Below are 16,239 nucleotides of genomic sequence, written 5' to 3'. Positions count from 1 at the left end.
AGACATTAGTCACTGAGGTCAGCCAGACATGCCAAGGCTCCCCAGTCATCTGATCTGATGAATGTGGCACTGCACACCACTGCTAGTAAGCACAGCATCACATATTTATGCTATATGGGTCATCCATGTGGAAACTTGTGCATGAGTGTGATCCTGACGCTACTCCACTGTCACACACTGACAGATCAAACCCTACAAGCATAATGTAGCAGGGCAGGGAAGATAGCAGTTTGGGAAAACTAGCAAAGCTTTATTTTTCATATCTGTATGTTAAAACACATTTCACTTCTCATGTTAAAAAGTTGAAAGAAATAGGGGAGAAAAACATCTCTTTTTTGATTTTATGACTTTATAACAACCTTATCCGTGATAGCGGTACCATGAATATTTTCCACATATCCAACAGCCCTCATAAGAAAATCGAAAAAAAAATCATTTGTGTCACATATTTAAGACCTCCAAATGGGGGCAGATTTTGATCCACTTCCTTCAGACAAAAGAAATGTAAACCAATGAGCAGTATTTTCAAATGACAATTCTGTGCAAAATAATAAAATGAAGAGGTGATAAATAATATCAATGAACTAGTGCCAAAGCCAAGATACGGCCTGAAAAAAACTGGGAAACAAATCTAAGAAGCAACCACACCGACTGAGAGGATGATTTGTGTTCAAAACACACCACTCCCAAAAGGCTGATATCATATTCAACTTCTTCCTGTTGAATGATTCCTGTTCTCACTGAACGTCTCCCTTACAGTATTCAAGGCTGTCCAGAACTGAGCTGAGATAATGACCCTTTTGTCACAAGCTTACTTTGAGTTATTTGTGTAATACTTAAGTGTAAGTACAAAAATACAGTTTACCGGCAACCATTACGTAAGGACTTCTTTCTCCCAACTGTTTGCTTGTTAGTGTCCTGTTATTGTTTCTCTTTAAAAACCATGAGGATTAAAAAAAAAAAACTGTGTCTAACTTTATCAATAGTAAGATAATAGGCACTGTCGATGACACACCTCTCACCTTTCCTCTCAGTGATGAGGGTCTGCCGCCTCGACTTCATGTCCAGGCTCAGGTTCTCCACCATGCTGTCGATGCAGTTGTCCAGGGCCAGGCAGCGGGTCTGGGACTGGATGGCCCGGCGGCAGATGGGACACTCGTCCTTCTTTTTGCGCCACTGCTTGATGCAGTGACTGCAGAAGCTGTGAGCGCAGTTCAGGATGACTGCCTGTAGGAGGGATCAATACAGCTCAAAGGTTCACAATCTTCTGAATCACCTGGAAAAGTACAAGTCAATGATTAGATTTCAACACCGTGCTTCTCTTAATCCTACCTCAATGAAGAGCTCTGAGCAGATGATGCACTGAAGCTCGTTCTCCAGAACTTCAGTCACTTGTGTAACTACTTCCTCTTTCTGGGCCCTCGCCTGTTCTTTCTCCTCCTGCAAAAAAAAAATATGAATAAAGCTTTGCTGATGCCACGCCGTAGAACGCATCAAGCATGTTTAAAATGATTGGAATGTTGCCATACCTTTGACACTTCGAGCTCCTTGTTTTTGGCCAGGAGAATCTCTTCAAAGCCCTCCCGAGACAGCGCAAGTTCGTCTATTACTTTCTTTTGCTGAGGACAGGGAAAACAGTTTGAGAAGTTAAAAGGCTACTTCAAAATATCAGTCAACTAAATCCATACAAGAGCCATTTTAAAGATACAATACATCCCTATTATATAGACACAAATACTGTGTTTATGTATTTGTTTGTATTTGAGGTGGAACAAACAATGAATAAAAGCTTTTATGCAACATACCTCTTGCAAAGCCACGTCCAACTGTTTCTTTAAAAGCTCCTCTTGTTGCTGTGTTTTCTCTTCCTAAATACAAAAAAGGTTACACTTTTTATTGCATGCAGAAATTGTGAAACAAAACAAATTAGAGTGCTAGACAAGCACAAACAAACATGATGCACACGGTGGGGAATATCAGTATATTTTTCATACCAAAAAAAGCTAGACTAAAATTCAAATATATTAAAGTGGACCTATCATGCTATTTTTGAATAATATAGTGAAGGACCATACCTATATAAGGCATATTTATACTTTTTATTTTTCAAAATACCAAACAGATCATGCATTTTAGCCATTCCTCATTTCGCTCAATTTAACACTGTCTTTGCATGGGCTGATTCTGTGAGAACAGCACCATCTACAGGCCTGGCATATGTACTACAGCGTCTCCAGCGCTTTCGAACGGCAATGTCCGTGGCTGTCTCCTCCTGATTGGTGGAGTTGGCCCAATAGCCGTAGCGCCACTTCTGTGACGTCATAGAAGTGTTCAAATCTGGATCAGTCTGTATCAGATCCGTTGCAGCCCCTTTTTTAGAGATTTGGGTATGGAGGAAAATAGAGAGGGTTGTGTTTTCTGACACTTGGTGAGTTCCCTGGAACACCAGGGACACATATTCATGTATAAAAGACGTACAAAAGTGCATTTTGCATGATAGGTCCCCTTTAACTTATTGTGCAGCTAGAAATGTAATTCAATGATCTCCACTTATGAGGTAGTACATTCCATATTAGGGGGCTAATATAATATTCTTCTTTTCAACACGGGAAACACAACCACAATGAAACGCAGCAATTGTTGTTAATTCTGCAAACTGGAGTAACAGTTTTTGGCGATGCTTCCGGAAAATCTCTCACCTCTAGCTTCCTCTTAGTTTCACCCATGGACTTTTCTAGCGTCTGCATCAGGTACATCTTGGCTCTGAGGGTCTCCAGCTGGCCCTGCAGCTCCATGACCTGCTCCTCTCTGAGCGGGTCGGCCTGCTGCGGCTTTCCCCCAAAAAACGCCACCTGCCTCTGGGTGTCGTCCACTTGCTCCCTCAGTATCAGGATGTTCTGGCTGTACCTGCAGAAATACAAAAAAACAAGAGGTTAATTTCCTGCCACTATGGCTCTCTAAAACAATAAGAAAAGAGGGAATAAGGTGGTGTTAATTATTAACTTACAGATTTTAATAGGTTTAAATATTTTTTAGGAGGAAAACAACTCAACTAAATAAAATATATAAGTCTATTTATTTTAAGACATTTAACATGTTACATATTATACTTTAAAAAGGGAGATGAAACTGTCCAATTATCTTAATAAAAAACAACATTTTGCTGGATGTATCTTTAAGGAAAACTGATGCAAATGTAATGATAATGCAAAAAAGCACAAGGTTTGTCTTACATCTGCAAATTGGGTCCGGTTTCCTCCGGCTGGCTGCGACTGAGTCTCTGCGGCCACTTCACTACTGACAGAGGGCAGGGCTTTGCAAACGACTTGTCACCAGAGGAGCAGCGGTAGAGTTTGGTCTTTGAGGTCGATGGCTCAACCTCTTCCACGGTCAACTTCCTCTTGGACTTCATGGAAACCTGGGTTGATTTAGCGCCATCTTTGTGTCGCTTTGTAAGGTAGAGTTTAATGTCTTTCAGGGGCCGCTGGACCAGGATGTAGTCAAACTCCACGCAGGTTCCAGTTATAGGAACTCCAAGTTGTATGGAGTCTCCGAGCCTCAGATGATGTGGCTCTTCAGCGGATATGCGGTTTTCATTCACCCATACACCGTTGAGACTCTGACGGAAAAAAGGAACAATGTATTCAGTGGCTGCAGTAAAATGTAACATTCATAGACAGAGAATATCAAAAGGATACAGAATCATTAACAGGTTTATCACTAGTAGGATAACGCATACGAAGAACTTTCCTTGGTGTATACAGTGCATACATAAACACAAATAAAGAAGATAAATTGTAAGAAAAAGGTCCAAAATATTCAAGTATAATATAAACTATTATAGCAATAAAATATAGAGAAATAATTACATTAAATATGGATATACCAAAAAAAACTACGCACAGTATAAAATGACAAAATACTCTGATAATATAATCAAATATGTGTAGTATTGTTACAAAAACTGGACAGCTGTGCAAATATTTAAAAAGGTAGCTACAATCGGTAGACACTTGTTTTTCAGTGCAAAACCAAGATATATTCATTTTATTGTAATATAATAAAAAATAAAATTAGGGAATTACTATATTTGAGAGGCTGAAAAGTAAACAGTCTGCGCTTTTTTCATGAAAAATAACTGAATAATAATAATAATGATGAATCAGTTTCCACTTGCAGTTCTAATATAAACGATTACCATAAAAATGTCATTTATCGTCTCTATGGTTTTTGTCTGTATTTTCTACACCTTTAATGATTTCCTCATTACATATCATTTGTTTATGTAGCAAAATCAATAAAAGAAACATCCTAATAAAGACTTTAATCTTACCTTGTTGTCTGTGACTGTCCACTGTCCATCTTCCCTTTGCTTGAATGTGCAGTGCAGTCTGGAGACCATCAGAGCGCAGCTTGGAGACAGCAATTGGTAAGTTACATCTAGACCCCGTCCTATGGTTATCTAGAGTCAAACAACGTCAACGTCAACAGTCAGTTACTGAGCAGCTTACAGTTCATGTACATAACGATATACAAAGAGAACGACAAAAATAAAAGTAAACCAGGAATGAGAAATGTATTCCATGTGAAGAATCCTAAACTTGATAAAGTTTTATTACGTGGTAAATTAACTAGCGTTAGTTAGCTAGCATTAGCAAACTGCACCTCAGTTTTTTCGAACAAGCGAAGCCAGTCCGAGTTTCTTCCGACTCTCATCAAACATAAAACCTCAGATTCTGAATATACATCCTCCTCAGCCGCAGACGAGTCTGTTGTTAGAGTGTCCATCTTATTTCATCCTGTCAGGGGCTACAACGACCTGAAACACATCGCTAACTGTGTAGTTCCTTCATAGCGAACCTGTAGCTAACGTTAGCCACCAAGGTGCCAAACCGGAAAACGTTTGTGTGTTTCCAAAATAAAACGAGTGAAGAGTGAAACTGATCTTTCAAAGACTTTAATTTAAATCAATAGACCAGTCAACATTAAATTACCTTGGTAACTAACTCCACTTTAAAAAAATTAAAAAGCGTCAAATTTAAAGGTAAAATACAAACATGTCACATCATTTGTTAACAGCTAGGTATGCATTAATACAAAATATATTATTTATTATTTTTGAAGAAAAAAAAGCAAACGAATAAATAGTTAAAGAATATAAAGAATAATGAGAACTTTCTTAAAATGTAAAAGTATCTCAAAACAACATCAGTATCATAAAAAATACGTTAATATAATTACTTAAATTATTTGTTTTCCATCACAAGGTTGTGTTTTATTTTCACAAAAATGTGCATGAAAGACTTTCCTTCCACTTCCAATTTTTACAGAGTATTTCTTCCATCGCTGCTACTAGCAAATGTATACTCCCAAAAATACTGATTGCGCCTTTAAATTGAAAGACCTTGCTTTTTGAAACAGTGTTTCCACCTGTTCTTTCCAACCAACACACACATTCTGTTGCCGTCCACTCGGGGTACCCTGTCTCCCATAACGAGCGCACCCCTCTTCCCCGGGCGGGACTTCCTTTCTCCTGCGGATGCGATACTGAGTAGGCAGAAAGGGCTTGGTCGGGTTGTCACTGGTGTATCTGTGCGGCTCTGGAGCAGCAGAGAACTGACCTGAAGACGCCGCTGCCACCGCCGCTGAAGCCCCGTAGATGAGCCTCCTCCCCGGCTATGCTGCCCTGAGAGAGCCGCCAGTATCCGCCCCGCCAACATGTCTGATGTCAACAAGACTATTCAGAAATGGCACGCCAGTTTTAGGAAAGGCACAGACTTTGACTCCTGGGGACAATTAGTGGAGGCTATAGATGAGTACCAAATGTAAGTCACATTCAACATGTGTATCCTGCCTCTCCATACAGCTGTTTTTATTCTGCAGGGCATGCTTTTTCCCCCACTTTTCTTTAAAAAACCTTAGATGTGCAGGGAGATTACAGCATGTAGGAGACAGTGGGTGCAATGGTCTTCACAAGAAGTTCAGTCAGCTCCTCTCAGCAGTAAACAAACCCTTCCCATCTATGACGTGATGTGGCAGTTGTTGCAGAGGCAGCACAAGAGTGTGTGTGTGTGTGTGTGTGTGTGTGTGTGTGTGTGTGTGTGTGTGTGTGTGTGTGTGTGTGTGTGTGTGTGTGTGTGTGTGTGTGTAGGATGTTGCATCCCAGATTCATCCACCAGCAGTATGTGTGCATGGAAAAACCTTTCACAAAGCCTGTCTGTGGAGAAAACCCCCTGCATATCTGCGTACAATGCTTTTCATTATATCTCATGCAGTACAGAAATGGGGCCAATATCCCCTCAGAGTATTGAGAAATAGTCAGCCACACCCTCTCATTGTTATGGGTGGGTTTTCCTCTGTTTATACAGGAATGTTTCCTGCTTTCAGACTATAACTATATGGTCCTAGTTTAAACACATTTTTTAAATATGTGATTTGCTTTGTCAATACATTCATGTTTTGTTTTTCTGAAATTGCTTTAATATCATAAAATCTTATTTTTTGAACAGAAGGGGGCGCAAACACACATCATTTAGCCTCCTTTTGCTGCAAAGCATTAACACACTTCTGTGTTGTTTAGTTTAGCGAGACAACTGCAAAAAGAGGTCCAGTCAACAAATTCATCAGACTTCACAGAGGAGCAGAAGGTAATTCAGAAGTACATCTCTTTTTACCGTTGGACTGTTCATTCAAGAATCCTTCATTAACTAACCTGTTTCTTTCTTTTTTTAGAAAACCTTAGGAAAAATTGCATCATGTCTGGAAATGAGAAGTGGCAGTCTGCAGGTTTGTGGCATTGTTTTTGAGTCTGTATGAAATACGAAGGGCACAAAACAGGTTCATATCTACAGCTTTACAGAACGTCTAGCCAATTTATGACAGTGCTTTACAGAGAGATAAAACAACAAAAACATAATTATGACGATCAATAAGTATATACGACATTTTTGGTCATATAGAACAATACATTCCGAAAGGGGATATTATTCATCATACTGTTAACTTCAACGTTCAAGGAGGTGTTGTGGTTCTTTCTGAGTCATCAAAGAAATGTCCTATTTTCTTCTCAATTCCCTTTTGCAGAGATGTATTAAATGTGTCTGCTCTTCTGTAGTGCACACAGTCCAAGGAGGACTTCAAGTTAGAAGAGCTGAAGAAACTGGAAACCAGTAAGTGGAGCGACTGGGATTCAAAAAGCTACCTGTTACTCCTCCTGTCGTTTCCAGTAATACTGATCTTTCTCATTGTGTCAACAGTCATTCAAAATATTCTGACGTACAACAAAGTATTTCCCTTTGACGTGCAGCCAGTGCCCTTAAGGTAAATGTCCACCACGAAACATCTCATATGCATTTTACAGAATATTCTGCTGAGTATTTTCTAATCCATTGTCAGGAGAATCCTTGCTCCAGGTGAGGAGGAGCACCTGGAGGAGGAGGAGGATGCTGCCGCAGGAGCAGGGAGCACCGAGGCTTTCCCCCCCCGAGCCCCCGGTACTGTACCACTTAATAAAACACACCCGCTGTTTGAGGGAAGTTTGACTTGTTGTGTTGTCCTGTTCCTGAGGGCTGTTTGTTTGACCGTTTGTCTCTTTGATTCTCTCTGTCGGGGCTGTGCATGGCTTCATCGCTCATTCCTGCCTGCTTCATTTGCAGCTTCGCAAGGTACGCCTTTTTATCGACAACATCTGAATGTGTTCAGTCCTGCATGAGAGAGAGGGGATTTTATCAGCGTAAAATCACAGCTTGTTGCTGAATTGACAAGAAATGTGAATAAAGCAGAGTACCAGAGTTGACTTTTGACTCAAATATGAACCTGGAAATTAGCATAACAAGGCCCCTTTAAACATTAACATTAATTTCACTCTATACAGTCTGTAGAGTTGTTTTAACTTTTAATATTGAAATGGTTTCTAACAAAAAAATCCTTCAATATAATCTTATAAAGCACGCATCTGAAAACATTTTCTGCTATTGGCTACTCTGTGGTCCACAGTGATGTCACCACCTGTTGTTATGGCAACTGTTAGTGTCCGTAACCTTTGTCCTCTGCAGGTACCTTGTTGCCACGGTTACCATCAGAGCATGGAATGACACTACTAACCCTAAAGATTGAAAAAATTGGGTTGAAGGACGCCGGGCAGTGCATCGACCCGTACATGACCGTCAGTCTCAAAGGTCACCGCCTACTCACTTCACCCTGAAAATAATCTGAGGATAACATTTCTGAATGTGCCAAAAACATCAAGTTCTGTGTTTCTCTCCTGCAGATTTGAACGGCTTAGATGTGTACCCAGTGCAGGACACACCTGTGGCCTCCAGGAAGGAAGATACCTACATCCACTTCAGTGTGGACGTGGATATCCAGAGACACGTGGAGAAAATACCAAAAGGTACCTGACAGATTAACCGAAGTCACATTCCTATAGTCAACAACTCCCAATAAAGATCACTCCCAACAATGAACTGATCCCTAACAATTACTGTCTGTGATGCCAAAGCCTGATGTATCCCCACTGTTGTCCAGAAACAATAAGAAACATCAACGAGTCACACTGCTGCACTCCAACATGCATGGATGAACAGTTTACCTCAAATATCTGTTAATTCGTGTCTGAAAATCGTAATTCATTATAATAGAAGTTTTTTTTAATGGGTTTTTCGTTAGATGCCTGAAATACGGTCAGTGGTTAACACAAGCTTATGAGATTGGCACGTTTTGTTCTAGGTACGAGTCTTGACAAAGGGGGCTGCTAAGAAAAGTGTCTAAATGAGACTGGAGAGGTTGTGAGGGACACAGATCAGAAGTACTAGGACTGTGATGTAGTTTGTTTATAGCCTTTGGCAATTTCATAAAAGGGTATTTTTTTATGGGAAGATTATCTTGCTGACAAAATGGGTATTTGTTTATTAGTTTATTTGTTGCACTAATCCATAATCCTATGAAGAAATCCCATAGGTTATGGTATCGGAAACAGGGCATTGTTAGCCTAAAAAACCGTTTGTCACCGTGAGAGATGAACACATATTTGTTTTTGGTTTGTTGACAGTATGAAAAATATGGACTTTCATTGCCCGTCGAATCGATACTTTCAGTATGCAGAAAGCTTTGAGGTAATTATAAAGTTTATTAACACTCACAGTTTGTTGTTATTCGTTCTTCCAGGAGCAGCTATCTTCTTTGAATTCAAGCACTACAAACCTAAAAAGGGTTTCACCAGCACTAAGTGTTTTGCCTTCATGGAAATGGACGAGATCAAACCCGGCCCCATCGTCATCGAACTGTGAGTCAACGGACAATAATGATTATAAAGGATGCCTTTGTGTCTCGTTAAATACAATTCATACTGTTATCTTTCAGGTACAAGAAGCCCACGGACTTCAAGAGGAAGAAACTGCAGCTCCTCACAAAGAAACAACTCTATCTCCATCTCCACCAGACGTTGCACAAGGACAGCTAAGTCTTGGCGTCCTGAACTTTAAACCAACTTTTTGGAATCATTCTTTCACACACACACACATCAATGTGGAAGTTCACCTCATCTCACCCAGCAATATTAAACCAAGCTTGTATTCATGTGTTTTTTCAAGAGTATATGGAGAAAGTAAAGGGAGATGAACACATCACATCAGCTCCGACTTGTGTATTCTTTGATTTTGTCGTCAAGTACGATGGAATATAAGAGCTATTGTAGATTTTCTTTCAAATGGAGCCAGGTGAGAGGGGTAATATTCAGGGGAAGACTCAGAATGTCATAGGTAGAACTGGTACATTTATGAAAAGAATACACATTTATGAGGGAAAAGCTTGAATATTCTCTGTCATCGTAACCATTCAAAGAACCTGTGAAAAACAATGTTTTTTTTTAATCGAGTGGCTACCACATTGTTTCACTTTGCAAGGATGGATCAGCTGTCCACGACACAACCCTATTCAATTCACATACAGTATTTTCTTGGTAATTCCATTTTTGAATATAACCCAACGATACTTGCTCTGTAGAGATTTTATTTGAAACCTACAATGGAGCTAATAAGCTAACAGTCATATCATTTCTGTTGCTGGAAACCCCTTCTCCAATAACTCAAACATACTCTCTGTTTTTTTATCATTTGGAGGGACAGGGCCTGATAGGAGAACCATCTTATTTCCAGTCTTCCTTGAGTTATTGCAGGTGCTTAATTTGAGTCAATATAAAAATGTTTGGGCTTTTGTTTTCTGGAAGTTAAACACAGCCAAACATTCAAAGCAGCTGAAGTTGCAGATCTATGTGAACCTGTTGGTGAAGTCATGGCAGAGTATTCAAAGCCACTCCCTGAATAAACAACAGACTTCAATGTTTGCTTAACTAAGCCACCATCAAATCCTAAATCCTGTCATAACACCCATTGGTTTGTGTTTGCCATAACCAGAATACACCTTTACAGTGTTTCATTATTCTCAATTAAACATGTGGGTTTACTCAATGATTATAACTATTGTAATAATGACCAACAAAGTCTTAATGGCACACTCAAATGGTTTGTTAAGTCACAGACGGTGTTGAATTCAGTTATAATGTTGAATGGATCAATTAGAGGTTAGGTAAACAGTATGATGCACTGAAACGCTCTGAAGATTTAAGAGTAATCACTTTTAAACAGTGTTTTCAGTTTGTCTACATCACACTAACTCAATATTGTTTCACACCAGAATTCAACTTGGTAGCAATTTACATTTCCTTCCAGTGTTCATGCTTCAGTATGTTTTGGTTTAAGTTTATTTAGATGTGGTTTCATACTGTTTAATAAAGGCATAAAGGATGGATGCAGCATTGTGTGATGTCTACAGGTTATTGTCCAGAGGAAGCTCTTTTTTTTAGCAGTTAAAGGAGTTAAGAATCATGTGTCTACCATTATCCAAATGAAATTCTATGTGAACCTTTTAATAGACAGCTTTAAAAAAATAAAAAAGTTAAAACAATAATACACAAATGAATAACCGTCTCACAGAGCGTTCATCAAGAATCCAAGGGTGTTATTTCCATTCTGACTTTGCTGTAGTAAGTGCACATCTACATTGTAACATTTGGTTTTAGTTTTGTAATGTCACAATGTTCAGGACTAATTTAACTGTAAGAGACATTAACTGATGTAATGTGTGTGTAAGCGTTACAGCATGGTAGGACTGAGACCTGTGGAGTGTTTCCGTTTTGTTGACAGACTGAGGGGGAATGTATCAACAATGCTTTTCATTTCTAATAAACTACAAACGAAGCATTTTAGTGGAGAATTCCATACGAAGCATAAGACAGTGAACAGGCGGGTTTGAGCATGTGATTTATGCAAATATTGATAAGCAACTGAATTTAAATAAGTGTCACAGTAGCCAGCGCACGCGTGAAAGGCCTCAGACTACCGAAGAGAGAACTTGTACCAGGCAATCATAAAAATATGATTTTATAATGAAATGTCTAAAGTAACTATCCCAGGTATTTAGAAATGTGAGAATTAAGTTTAAATGACAGTCATGTGCTTAAAGGTGGGGGTAGGTAAAAAAGCACGACCAATCATCTGAGCCGGCCCGGCTAAAATAACTGGATGGCCTACCTGCCTGTCAGCCTTCCATCTGTGCACAATGTTACAAAAAGGGTTGATGAAAAAATTAGGAATGAATTAAGATGGCTAGAGTCACACAAAATGTATCCTTAAGTGCTTTTATTAAAACAGCCAAAATGCTGAAAGAACACAAAGTAACAAGGATCTACAGTCCAAAATAGAAAGAAAAACAAACCTCAATATATGTACAGGTCGAAGAAATATGCTCTACAGCCACAGTCAGACTAACTCCAAAACACTTGTGGCCAGAGGTTTATATATGTTAAGCCCCTCCCCATAGGACAAACAACAAATCAAATAGGTCAACATATTCTACATTTCTGACCACAANGGAAATCTCACGATGTTCTTGCTTCACTCATCGGAAGTTCTAACTTCGACCAGTCAATTGCTTGCGTCATCTTACTGTTTGTCTTACTCCCGCTCTTCACCGACAACACAACACACTCTCTAATTTTATCGGGTTAACGACCGCCCTCTCCTCCGCCACTACACAAATTAACTTATCATTTCCCCAAATTGCAAAGCACGTCCAACCACCACACTCTCTCCTTATTCTATTCTGTCGGGTTATAAAATTTTTTTCAAAAATAAGAAAAAGGGGCGGTATAAAGCGTTATGAAAGCGTGTGGAAAGGCGTATAAAGCGTTGAAAAGGGCGTTAGAAGGTGGCGTATTTTAGTGTATTTGGGGCGTCAAATTACGCGTATTAGTTGCCTTAAATGCGGGCGTATTCGTTCCTTAAAACCGGGCGCAAAAAAGACCTCCCCCAGATATTTATATGCATGTAGACCTGTTGTTTTTTTTCTCAATATTCTATTCTGAAATAAGTAGGGCTTCCTTAACGTACACGGTCTTATTGTTTTTAGGTTATTTGGTGTCGTCGTATTATGGCACTTTGACATGTGATTCTCAAATAATATATAACAACTTGTCAATTTCCCCCCCATCCATTAAGTGAACGTCTTTGTGAAGACGTATAAGGTATTGTAGGGCTATCGTTTACTTATGTAATTTACGAAACTGTTATTTTAGCCGGGCCGATTTCCATTGACCTACCGGATGGACGGCGTCGGAAAGGTAGACACGTGTTGAATAGAGCACGGGAGTCACCTCCAGTAACACACGCAAGCTCCTCGCACACAACCTCCTCCCCGAGACATTCCTTCAGACTTCCTTCCCGTCCTAAAAAAAAGCCGACGAATGAAAGTTAAGATCGCGTGCTTCTCGACCAAGAGGTAAGAATGGATTGGATGGAAAATTACGATTTATTCACGACAACTGGCATAATTCATAATAACACAATGGGACAGAGTCCAACATGTTACGTTTACTATTGGGATATCTTGCGACACTCTTATCAATGATCGAACGTCGTTTGTGCGATAACAGATTCAGAAATTTATCGTGCGTGTAGGACTAAGGACAGTGTCCTACTGTATATTGAGTCTCACCCTGTAATCGAAATAGGTATACAGTAACTGAGTTATCCCTGCGCCGACATACGTACCTCAGGATTTTGGACTTTCACTACAGGATCGTTTTACACTACTTGCACCAATACTATTCTTCGGCCTTTATTCCAGATCTTCGTTATATATAAGGAGATGCTGGGTTTTCTATTAGTCATACATGGGGCCGAGCACTTACATGTTTAAGTTTACATCGAAGTTACACAGTATAAATCGCTGCATTTTAGACGGATTTTATTTGATGATTTGTAGTCAGTAGGGTTTGTAATCAACGGAAGTCGATCACGACTCCTAAACATAGGTACACTGGCACTACATCCACTAAATATCGGATTGTTAACGAAAAATGAAGGTTAACGTAATGCGAAACTTTTTAGTGTTTCACAATTGTACACCTCTAATGGTACGTTATGTTGTGGCACAATTCTAGTACGTACACACGACTATGTAAACAAAAGACGGTAATATACTTTAGGGTTACCTTTTAGGAAAAAGGACAGTGTTGTACTTGTATATTGAGTCTCACCCTGTAGATCGAGAATAAGGTATAAAGTACTGGAGTTAGCTCGCCACGTACTTACTCTACGAAACATCCTTTGTTCTACTTACATCAATGTAATGTATATCAATCCACCTCACCTTCTTTAAGTTCACACTCAATAGAATCGTAAATCAATTACCCTATCCACATCCTTTTTCAATATGAAGACAAAGGAGGTAATTTGTTTTACACCAACATCTCTCAGGTAAAATATCACGTCTCCGTCTTGTTTTTCTTTTTGATTCTTTTCTCTCTTTTTAGTGAAAAAGCTGAAATTAAATCCGGGAACATAGACTAAGTGGTCGTGAGCATGATACCATACAAGACGAACTTCACCTTATTAATAACGAAAGGAACAACAAACTTCAACCTAAAAAAGTACCAAAAAGGTAGAATAACATTACAGCGAACCTCTTTTCACAGTCTTCCATTATTGATTCAGGATTTGGGCTTTAATCAATCCGTAAAATGGTAAAGATCAAAGTGAAAGAATTTCAGTTTTTTATACAAACTTGTACATCCAATTATAGTTCCAGACATCAATAGTATTCGACTTTCTCTAAGTTGCAAAACAAAGTGCTGTAATTTTTATGCTTGGACTGAGCACTTAATATGCCGCATACTTACAGTAGTAGTACGGCCTTGTAGTCGCAATTGGCGATTTCCGTGAGCAAGGACGCATGACAGTAAATTCGAAGAATTGTAAGTATACTGTAAATAAAATTTCTACAACCGGTACGTCCACACGTTATCCAGCGGTACGTCATTACACGCAACAAAACAAGTTTGCCAAAATACTCAACTGCTATACACAACTAAATAACAAATAATACGAACCGAATATCATATGTGTTACCTAACGCCTTGACGTCTGTTCTCAGGTCTTTGAATTAAAAGGAATGTCCCCTGTCTCATTTCCTTAGATACATAATCAAGAGAACGGAAAGTCGAACTCACAACTCCGCTACAAGCATCGCAATCAACTCAAGACGACTTGACGTAGTACCTCAACACTTTATAACACCTCCATAGTATTTATGCTTGTCGTTACAATCATTAGTACGTACACTATATGTAAACAAAAGACGATAATGATGATTTAGAGGTTAGCAATTTCAGGAAACAAGGTAAACGACTACTGTTGAAAGTCCTTCGGATGGTTTTTGTTATTACAGTAGTTGACGTGGCGCAGCCGATATAACGTTATTGTCGTCATTGTGAAAGGAAAATTTTATCATGCGGGTATATTCATTCTCTGTATAAAAGACTAGTAGAGAATCTAAAATCTGTAAGGAAAATACATTTACACAACGGTCAACCGACAAAGGCAGCACCTACCGTCCTACTGTACTCCCGACTGAGACGCGGTTTCACGGGTGACTCGCCGTCGAGCTACCGGTTTCGACTTTCGGCTCGCGGCGTGCCAGTTCCATCTAATAACTACGCACTTCGGAAAAAGGCTGAGTAATAAGTGACGCGAAATCCGTTGACACCTTGTTAAAGTCCCGACGTACAGACAGACACGCTCATGATAGAGAAAGATATATATATAAATATAATGACTCACACCTTGGTTTTCAGAAATTTCGGAGTAGGAGTGTCCTCGTTCGCCTCTCTAAGCGTCCTCCTAGTTTGGTCACTATGGGCTTAAAACATCGTTTAAATGTTGGTTTATGGAGTGACATATTTGTAAGACTAATTTTAGGACACATTAAACTAATTGACAAGAAAATAAATGTGAAGTCTGCGAATAAGTTTCAAAAGATTAATCTATTTCTTATTGTCTCTTCTCTTTTTTAGAATTTATATTTATTGACGTCTTAATCCTCTCTCCTGACTCTTCGAAAATAACTAGAAAATGTGTCAAAGTTAATTGATTCCTCAATGAACTAGACGACATCTATTAAGTGTCGTCGAACATGGGTTATATTGCACTGTGGCTCTTCAGGTTAAAATATATTAGTTTTTTTGTTATTTTTCTTCATAATTTAATGACACATGAACTATAGGAGATATACCAAAATAGAGACCGAACCTTCAAAATGAAAATTACTGGTAATACTTGGTGTACAGAAATGATTACAAAGGTTACTTATATTATATTATATTTATCATGGGAAAATTGTTGATCTAAGATTTCACTTTTACATGGGCATAAAAAAATTCATGTTTGTTTTGTATCTTTGATCTGATCTTAATACTTCCAGATTACTGGTCTAAGTGTTTTTCTACATCTCTAGCTTCGCTGAGAACAATATTACACTTATCACTACTCATATCTTAACTTATACACACACTTTTTTTTGACATTATCTTTTATATCTATCTGATCTATCTCTATTACCACACACACACACACACACTATCCAGACACACACGTCACACACAACACACACACCCAACTCCTGGGACACACGACACACACACACAACCAACACACCACTACACACAGCACACAACCAGCACACCAACACACAACTAACACACCCCCCCCCCCCCCACACAACACATCCGCTTTACACAAACCCCTCCCCACACCACAGACACAACACACACCCCACACAGACACACACACAACACACACCCCCCCACCACAAGACACACGCACGACAAACCCAGCCTTGACTCAC

The 16,239-nt window shown here is 39.2% G+C and overlaps 2 protein-coding genes across 3 annotated transcripts; one reads left to right on the top strand and one right to left on the bottom strand.

The window, feature by feature from the left end:
* Positions 1-311: 311 nt before the first annotated feature.
* Positions 312-4,908, bottom strand: rnf8 (ring finger protein 8, E3 ubiquitin protein ligase). Its single transcript, XM_010776499.1, has 8 exons — positions 4,666-4,908; positions 4,334-4,462; positions 3,234-3,619; positions 2,700-2,907; positions 1,806-1,868; positions 1,530-1,619; positions 1,333-1,440; positions 312-1,227 (listed from the first exon to the last, which is right to left on the bottom strand). The coding sequence occupies exons 1-8, from the start codon at positions 4,786-4,788 to the stop codon at positions 922-924; spliced, it is 1,413 nt and encodes a 470-aa protein (XP_010774801.1). The 5' UTR covers positions 4,789-4,908; the 3' UTR covers positions 312-921.
* Positions 4,909-5,466: 558 nt separating this feature from the next.
* On the top strand, positions 5,467-10,969 carry aida (axin interactor, dorsalization associated). 2 transcript variants are annotated; one of them, XM_010776495.1, is made up of 11 exons: positions 5,467-5,825; positions 6,581-6,647; positions 6,733-6,786; positions 7,115-7,169; positions 7,257-7,320; positions 7,396-7,493; positions 7,656-7,664; positions 8,055-8,177; positions 8,270-8,392; positions 9,166-9,283; positions 9,361-10,969. In XM_010776495.1, the coding sequence occupies exons 1-11, from the start codon at positions 5,719-5,721 to the stop codon at positions 9,458-9,460; spliced, it is 918 nt and encodes a 305-aa protein (XP_010774797.1). In that variant the 5' UTR covers positions 5,467-5,718; the 3' UTR covers positions 9,461-10,969. The 2 variants fall into 2 exon arrangements, with proteins under 2 accessions (XP_010774797.1, XP_010774798.1); XM_010776496.1 differs by lacking the exon at positions 7,656-7,664 and having other exon boundaries at positions 5,468-5,825.
* The last annotated feature ends 5,270 nt before the right edge of the window (positions 10,970-16,239 follow it).

The sequence above is a fragment of the Notothenia coriiceps genome, unplaced genomic scaffold (genome assembly GCF_000735185.1).
Source record: "Notothenia coriiceps isolate Sejong01 unplaced genomic scaffold, NC01 NC01_scaffold00017070, whole genome shotgun sequence".
NCBI classification, from domain to species: Eukaryota; Metazoa; Chordata; class Actinopteri; order Perciformes; family Nototheniidae; genus Notothenia; species Notothenia coriiceps.
This window is presented reverse-complemented; position numbering and strand designations above follow the sequence as displayed.

Excerpts from the sequence above, each read along its gene's own strand:
- rnf8 (XM_010776499.1), bottom strand. The coding sequence starts at position 4,788 with ATGGACACTCTAACAACAGACTCGTCTGCGGCTGAGGAGGATGTATAT. Across the intron at positions 2,908-3,233 it reads ACCGGACCCAATTTGCAGAT|GTACAGCCAGAACATCCTGA; the intron begins GTAAGACAAACC and ends GTATTTCTGCAG. Across the intron at positions 1,228-1,332 it reads GCTCAGAGCTCTTCATTGAG|GCAGTCATCCTGAACTGCGC; the intron begins GTAGGATTAAGA and ends TCCCTCCTACAG.
- aida (XM_010776495.1), top strand. The coding sequence starts at position 5,719 with ATGTCTGATGTCAACAAGACTATTCAGAAATGGCACGCCAGTTTTAGG. Across the intron at positions 6,787-7,114 it reads TGAGAAGTGGCAGTCTGCAG|TGCACACAGTCCAAGGAGGA; the intron begins GTTTGTGGCATT and ends GCTCTTCTGTAG. Across the intron at positions 7,170-7,256 it reads GCTGAAGAAACTGGAAACCA|TCATTCAAAATATTCTGACG; the intron begins GTAAGTGGAGCG and ends TTGTGTCAACAG.